The sequence below is a fragment of the Lipotes vexillifer genome, unplaced genomic scaffold (assembly GCF_000442215.2).
Source record: "Lipotes vexillifer unplaced genomic scaffold, Lipotes_vexillifer_v1.1 scaffold229, whole genome shotgun sequence".
NCBI lineage: Eukaryota > Metazoa > Chordata > Mammalia > Artiodactyla > Lipotidae > Lipotes > Lipotes vexillifer.
This window is the reverse complement of record NW_006771155.1, coordinates 672,191-680,531: the sequence shown is the minus strand read 5'-3', so window position 1 is coordinate 680,531 and position 8,341 is coordinate 672,191. Positions and strand designations below refer to the sequence as shown.

Here is an 8,341-nt window from a genome sequence, read left to right as displayed (position 1 = left end):
TTGGAAAAAAAAAAAAAAAAAAAAAAAGACAGAAATGTTACAAGTGAAAATCTCCTCTTACCCAGTTTCTCCCAATCCAACTTCCTCAGAGTTAATCCTTGTCAACAGTTGGGTATGTTATACCCTCCAGACTTTTTTCCGTATATAAATAAATATATATAAATCTGTAGTTGTGTGTGTTTTTTAATTGCAAAAGAAATGTGATTTCTTACATTCCTACACAGAGCAACATGCTTTTGGTATTTATCGAGAACATCACCTTTGATTTATACATATAATTCTCCCACATTAAAGGCCATATAAAAAAATAATAAAGGCTATATAATATTCCACTGCGTGGATAAACCAAAAGCCACTGCTCTACTGTTGACCACTAAATTACTTTAAAGCTTTAACAAAATGAGCATTTTTATGTTATTTATAAGTCTTAGGGGTATTAAAAAATTTTTATCACAATTAGGGATTTTCAATACAACTCCCATTATAACATGAAAGCCTATTTTTTCAATTTTTAAACACATCCCTTCCAAACACATAGTATCTGTTCTACTCAGAGAACAAACACAGTAATTTAACATAACTGTGAATTAATAAAATTTTACAAACATATCAATTATTAAAGTAGGAAACGTTGCTTTGTATTTTTGTTGTAGCTCAAAAAAGTTTTAATTGAGCAGTGGAATCAAGATATACAAGTAAACAAACGTAAAAGTAATTTTCTTACAGAATGGAAAAAAAATCAATCACTGCACAGCAGAAACTAACACAACATTGTAAAGCAATTATACTCCAATAAAGATGTTTAAAAAGAAAAGAAAACATGATATAACACAGAAAAAAAAAATCAATCACTGCACTAAATGCAACTACAGTGTATTACTCTCAAGGTATCTGGGCCCATTCCTAGTGTTCTTTTGTAATATTTTCCATGAAAGACTATAGAGTCAGCATTTATCAAGTTTGTGAATTCCTATCTTAATAATGGAGAAACTTAGTACTGTCACTAAACAGTAAAAAAGAACTTGTGACATTTTTATTTAGAAGAATACAATTTGAAAATGAAATAGTTACAAACCTAGGTCCAATAACAGGAATAAGTAAGACATCCTGAAGGTCTGGATGTTGAAGAATAGGAAAACTTAATCCATTAAACTGCTGTTAAAAATAAACACATAGGATTACAAATCAATCAATATATTGGTTAAATTTCAAATTACAGAGCTTTTCAGTGTCATCACCTAGCAGAGCACGGTAATGAGCCTGATTTAGGGTATTTTCACTTTATTCCACGGGATACCACAAAAAAATCAAAGACTTCAAAACAACAACGTTTTCTCTATAATTTGATTCTCAAGTATCTTGACTTCTTTACAAGTAAAAGGCTCAATTTTGCTTACTGTTTTTGACTTTGTAAACACAAACCATGTTGACCTTACGTGACTTACTCTGAAAACACGTATCCAATATAGAACTGCACGAATAGGACATTAAAGATTGAGATTACTAAATGCTATTTATTATATATTATCAACACTGGATGCCATGTCAGTTGGATGACGCTTCCTGGCAAAGGCTCAGGATTTTCAGTATCCTCTACCATACTTGGCCTTCAGACTGGAAATAAGTGCAGGGCCAGTGGCATAGGTGCTGGGGCCAACTCCCAGTCTCATGGGAGCCAACTCTGTGCAGCTCTTCCCAACTCCATGGTCATGCTGGTAGCTTGAAATCGACCAGAGTGGGAGCATTTACACCACAAAACTCAGCAAACGCCACACACCAGCATTATTTTTCCCAGAAAGTGGGCTGTGCAGTACGTACCAGCATACCACCATTGCAGGCGGAAGACAACCGGGCACTCCACGCGGAACAGCGGACTGCACAGCAAGGGCTGTGTACCCTATCAGAGGGCAACACGCAAATACTGGCGAACAAGTCTCTGCCATGTAGGCTAGGGATTATCAACTCATTCATTTTCACATAATACACCAAAGAGCAGTGACCGTAAGAGATACTTGCATTGCCTTGTAGTATCCATACACTACCTACAGAAAACTTCCAAAATCAACCTATTTCTAAGTTGATGGAAAGAGAAAAAAGATTCTTCAGATTTTAGAAATCTGACTATATTTCTACCAAGTCAACAGCTCTTCTCCTGCTTCTTCCAGACAAAGGATACTGTGAACTAACCCTATCCAACAGAATAGTAAGAAATCTTAAGGGCAAACTCATTCAGACAAACCTCTCTCCCTTTTTTTCCCCCCTCTCTCCCTCATGTTCTCTCTCCGTTTGATACCTTACAGCATCCAGACTATGGATCCTTCCAAGAAGAGAATGAATTTTGCATTTGTTTTTGTTTTGCTTTGCAAGTACTATTTCTTTATACTATAGAGATAGTCTACATAGAGATCAATCCTCCTCAGGCCAAGGTTGCCCTTCTCTCCCTTTTTATCAGATATTAAAATGATACAGAAATAAAACTTTTATAAAACCACACGTCTGTAACTTCCATAAAACACCACAAACTTTTTTTTAAACCAAGCATATCACCTGCTTGTTTTTGTTTGTTTCTACCCCATGCCCTTTTTAAAACAGCCTTAGTGAGGTTAATTTACATACCATAAAATGTACCCATTTTAAATGCACAATTCAATGATTTTTAGTATATTTACAGAATTGTGTGACCACCACTAAAATCCAATTTTAGATCCTGTCCATCAACACACTATGATTCCTCATGCCCATCTGCAGCCAATGCCTGTTCCCAGCTCCAACCCCAGGCAACCACTAACCTACTTTCTTTCTCTAGAAATCTGCCTTTTCGAGAAATCTCATATAAACAGGATCATACAATGCAGACTGTCTTGTGTGTGGCTTCTTTCACTCACTATAGTGTTTTTGAGGTTCACCCAAGTGGTAGCATGTATCAGTTCACCACTTTCATTGCTGTACTGTTCCCCTGTGTGAACATACCACGTTTTTTCTATTCACCAGTCGATGGACATTTGGATAGCTTCTCCCTTTTGGTTATCATGAACAATGCTGCTGCTAATGTTCATGCCCAAGCCTTTGCATGGACGTATGTTTTCATGTCTCTTGGGTAGACACCTAGGAGTGGAAATGCTGGGTTGTACAGCAAATTTATGTTTAACTTTTTAAGAGACCACCAAACTGTCTTCCAAAGAAGCCAAACCACTTAACTTTCCCACCTGCAACGTATAAAGGTTCCAGTTTCTCCACATCCCTCACCAGTCAAATGAAATTTTAAATGATTAAATTTCAATATGGGACACAGAGATATTTGGAGACAAAGCACCCACTCATATACCGTTCAGGATATGTCTTTAGGACACACACAAGCTTGGGACATGGCAAAAGAAAGGAGATGTACAATCTAAAACCTCCTGCGAATCTCCTTTCCTGCTGCAAACAGGCACTGCTCAAACACCAGATACTTACCTAGTGCCCACGACCCAACCTCCTCAGTCTTATCTTAACCTTCAAGGAAAGGGACTCAAAAGCCCGGAGTGATTTCATCTGCCTGCTCTTAGATACAGCCCCTGAGATCTTCTATTCCCATCACAGTGGGATCCTAGATTATCTAAGCTCTAAGAATAATTTGCTAGAAAAGAAAACAATCTGGATCTGCCTGACTTATGGACACCCTACGGGCCTCAGAACAGTTTCCTTCATACTGAAAACCTACATGCATGACTACATAAAAGTAATAATCTTAGATGCTTAGAGGAACTGCTTATATTTTATGCCTAATGCCATTACTCTCAATAAAATTACCACTCTTATTAAAAATCAGATTAACCTTTCTCCAAGTCTTATTTAAAATTATTATATACTAAGTTTTGCTCTCATACAGCCAGAAATCGTAGCTGGTTCTTCTTATAACCTGGTCATCTCCACACAACTGGAAGTTCATAGAATTGTTCTTAAAGAGAGTATAATAAACATTCCATAAATGTAATGAGATTAAAGATAAAAAATAAATGAATCAAACAACAAGGTCCTATTTGTACAGCACAGGGAATTATATTCAATATCCTGTAATAAACCATAATGGAAAAGAATATGAAAAAGAGTATTTAGGGCTTCCCTGGTGGCGCAGTGGTTGAGAGTCCGCCTGCCGATGCAGGGGACACGGGTTCGTGCCCCGGTCCAGGAAGATCCCACATGCCACCGAGCGGCTGGGCCCATGAGCCATGGCCACTGAGCCTGCGCGTCCAGAGCCTGTGCTCCGCAACGGAAGAGGCCACAGCAGTGAGAGGCCCGCATACCGCAAAAAAAAAAAAAAAAAAAGAATATTTATATGCATAACTGCATCACTCTGCTGTACAGCAGAAATTAACACAACCTTATAAATCAACTATACATCAATAAAATTTTTAAAAAAGAATCAATACCAGTGAAAGTTCTCTGAAAATTTCTGTAAGTTATATCCAGAGTAAACTGGTAACACAGCCTGTGATATACAACTGCAAGTCTTTTAAGCATGCTTACCTCTTCCTTTCCATTTAGGCAGTTATTACGTAGAAATAGGTCTGCTGACACCCATCATGGTTATTTGTTAGAAGAGATTTAATAACTACAAAATACAACTTGAAGTACCCCCTCCAAGCATCTGTTTTCCTCCATCTTACATTTCTTTGGAGGCAAGTTTCAGTACACAGTGTATGAAACACAAAATGCACAGCTTTGGGGTTTTGTTTCTGGTTTAAAAAATTTTTTAATACAATTTTCAAAGGTTACCTTTCATTTAGTTACTACAAAATATTGGCTGTATTTCCCATGTTGTACAACACATCCTTGAGCCTGTCCTACACCCAATAGTTTGTCCCTCCCACTCCAACCCCTATACTGCCCCTCCCCCTCCCTCCCCACTGGTAAGCACTTGTTTGTTCTCTGTATCTGTGAGTCTGCTTCTTTTTTGTTATATTCACTAGTTAGTTGTATTTTTTAGATTCCACATATAAGTGATATCATGCTGTATTTGTCTTTCACTATCTGACTTATTTCACTTATAAAATGTACAGCTTTTGGGGCTTCCCTGGTGGCACAGTGGTTGAGAGTCCACCTGCCGATGCAGGGGACACGGGTCCGTGCCCCGGTCCAGGAAGATCCCACATACCGCGGAGCAGCTGGGCCCGTGAGCCATGGACGCTGAGCCTGCGCGGAGCCTGTCTGTGCTCCGCAGTGGGAGAGGCCACAAAAAAAAAAAAAAAAAAAAGTACAGCTTTTGAAAGCAAAGAAGACAATATGAACAAGAAAATTCCAATATTATTTTTCTGCTTGGAACTTTAAAAATGCCATTTTATAATACTGTTTTCACTTACAGAAAATGAGTATTATGCCAAAACTATTTTATTGGTTGAACCAAAAAAAAGTGTTGTTTTATCTTTAAAACATATCTTTATATTATTTTCCTTTTATTATATTTAATTAAATTTTATATTAAAATAAAAAATATAATCCTACAGGTAATCTTACCTCTGGGCTCACCTTGGCTACGTGATCTGCCCTCATGGTCGTTATATGCTGCTTATTACAAGATCACAGACTTTTAGGGTTAGAATGGATCGCTTATGTATTTTAATGACGAAGCAACGGAGGCCCAGAGAGGTCGAGTGACCTATCCAGTCACTAAATTAATTCAGAATCAGAAGTACTAGGTTCAAGTTCTAGCATGAGCACTCACTACATAACCTTGAACAACATGCATGATCCTCAATTTCCTTATTTGAAAACTTGTAATAGTATATCGTTCACATGATATTAGGAGTAACATGACACAGATTGTAGAAGTCTAATTCTGTACATAATGACAAAAATGTGCACGAACCTTCTGAAGCTCATCAAATAACAGACTTTTCACATGTTGTACTGAGGCTAGATGCGTATTTACTCTGACAGTAGTGAATGATGGAGGGTGGGACAACTTATGTAACAGAGTTTCAAACTTCCTTTCTGCTTCTTCTTTACCTAAAGCAGATACAACCTGAAAAGAAAAGACCAAGTTAATGTTTCAGTTTCATTATACAAATTAAAAATATTAAGCAGGGTATATGTCTATACATTTGTTCCAACTAATGAAACATCATTCGGCAATTATTCGGTTCCATTTCACTTTTCTGCATTGTTTATGTGTTAATAACACTACGGGAATCGCGATATTTCACAGGGTTATGCTAATAAACACCTAGTGAAACACCAGACAAAAAGGGCTTAGAAAACGCTGCCTCGGGCTTCCCTGGTGGTGCAGTGGCTAAGAATCTGCCTGCCAATGCAGGGGACACGGGTTCGAGCCCTGGTCCGGTAAGATCCCACGTGCCGCGGAGCAACTAGGCCCATGGGCCACAACTACTGAGCCTGCGCTCTAGGGCCCGCGAGCCACAACTACTGAAGCCCGCGCACCTACAGCCCGTGCTCCACAACAAGAAGCCACCGCAATGAGAAGCCCGCTCACCGCCGCAAGGAGCAGCCCCCCGCTCACGGCAACTAGAGAAAGCCTGCACGCAGCAACAAAGACCCAACACAGCCAAAAATAAAATAAGTAAAATAATTTGTAAAATTTTTTTTAAAAAAAACTGCCTCGGGGCTTCCCTGGTGGCGCAGTGCTTGAGAGTCCGCCTGCCGATGCAGGGCACGCGGGGTTCGTGCCCGGGTCCGGGAAGATCCCACATGCCGCGCAGCGGCTGGGCCCCTAAGCCATGGCCGCTGAGCCTGCGCGTCCGGAGCCTGTGCTCCGCAAGGGGAGAGGCCGCAACGGTGAGAGGCCCGCGTACCGGAAAAAAAAATAAAAATAAAAATCTTCTGACTGCCTCTATTTCTAATACGCTCCTTATACTATAAGTTCTTTGAAATCAAGAAGGTATTTTCTCTTTCCGTATTGTCTTGCCCCTTAACATAACCTCTGGAAATAAAATGTAGAAATCAAACCTAGAAGTCATGGCTTCACCAAAATCTTTGAAAACGAGTAACATTTATGCGGCTTCACTTCGAATAGAAAACCAAAGATTTGGAAAATACAAAATTGCCTACAGGCGGGATGGTAAGGTGGAGAGAGCACAGGCTTGGCAATCAAAGACAATCAACATTCACTGCGGACTTCTGGGCTCGGCACTGCCAGCCCACAGAAGGAACATTTGAGGAGGACCTATTAGGCGCCAAAACGATGCCAGGTGCTTGCACTTACGACTAATACGTTAAAACAACAACCTTGAAATTTTAGTACTGTTAACCGTCCTCAAAGTTCACAGAAAAGGAAAGAAAGGTTAAGGGATGTGAAGTAACTAACTCAAAGCACTGGGATGCGAAGCAGGGGCTTGGGGTCCCAAATCCACTCCTTTTCCCGTTGGACCTGAGCTCTTTACCTTCACATTTCAACACTGTTACATGACAGCGGCGTCAATTTGATTCAGTTAACGTCGCTCTTTGGACCCTCAGTTCCTCTCACCTATAAAAAATGGGGAGGAAATCTCTAACTAAAAAAAGACTGCGCAGATTAAGATGTAAAGGTCTGCAGTTCATCTAGCACAACTGGTGGCATTTAAGAAGCACTCACTGAACGATAGTAAACCTCCCTTCCACCTGAGCGCCAGGGCAGGCGCTCTAAGAGTACAGGCGTTTCTTCTCTACTTAAATTCTCGGAGACGGGGATCTTGTCTTGCCCCTTGTAATCGCTTCAGTGCATTCTTGCCGCCAGACACCCAACCGCTTTTTCCCCTCCCTCCTTTCCCATTCCTAAATGTTAAAACATAAACCCCATACACCTCTTAGCTCGGAAAACATTCATTATATACCTGCAGAAAGATATTAGCCTATTTTACATTCGGAAAGACGAATACTAAGAAACAATGGCTGTACACATTTGATTGCCTTTTAGATTATTTTTCTATTTCTCTAGAGTGTGTAAATATTTGAATTTTCGCAAATAGCATCTAACGTGTTTATCTGACCTACCTCCTCATTCATAAAGCCCGCTTTCAGATAGTTTTCAACCTCAAGTCTCAAAGATATTTTAGGGAAAACAGACATTTTCCTATCGCTTAGTTCTCCACGAGAAATGCTGGAAAACGGTGGTTTTTCTCTCTCCTAATTACTCGGAGCGTCTGGGCAATGAATACCACCCACAACGTGCCGGGACCACCGATGCCCGGGAAGAGCGCGCTGCTCACGCCGAGTTAAAACGGGAAACGCAGAGGAACTTCCACGCCTTCTGGGGCTTTGGCCAGTTTGCAGCGGCTGCCTCTCCTCCCAGGTCCTTCTTCGGCGACGCCCACGGAAATCGCTGCGAGGCAACGCCACTCACGTTGCAGAGAAAAAAAAAAAAAAA

At 40.1% G+C, this 8,341-nt stretch overlaps 1 protein-coding gene across 1 annotated transcript in view; it reads right to left on the bottom strand.

The window, feature by feature from the left end:
• Positions 1-8,043, bottom strand: part of NSUN6 (NOP2/Sun RNA methyltransferase 6) — a 72,095-nt gene extending 64,052 nt beyond the window's left edge. The window contains exons 1-3 of the mRNA XM_007446559.1: positions 7,969-8,043; positions 5,849-6,004; positions 1,076-1,155 (exon numbers count right to left, since the gene is read on the bottom strand). Coding sequence (XP_007446621.1) covers positions 1,076-1,155; positions 5,849-6,004; positions 7,969-8,043 — 311 coding nt within the window. The remainder of the gene's footprint in view (positions 1-1,075; positions 1,156-5,848; positions 6,005-7,968) is intronic.
• Positions 8,044-8,341: the final 298 nt, after the last annotated feature.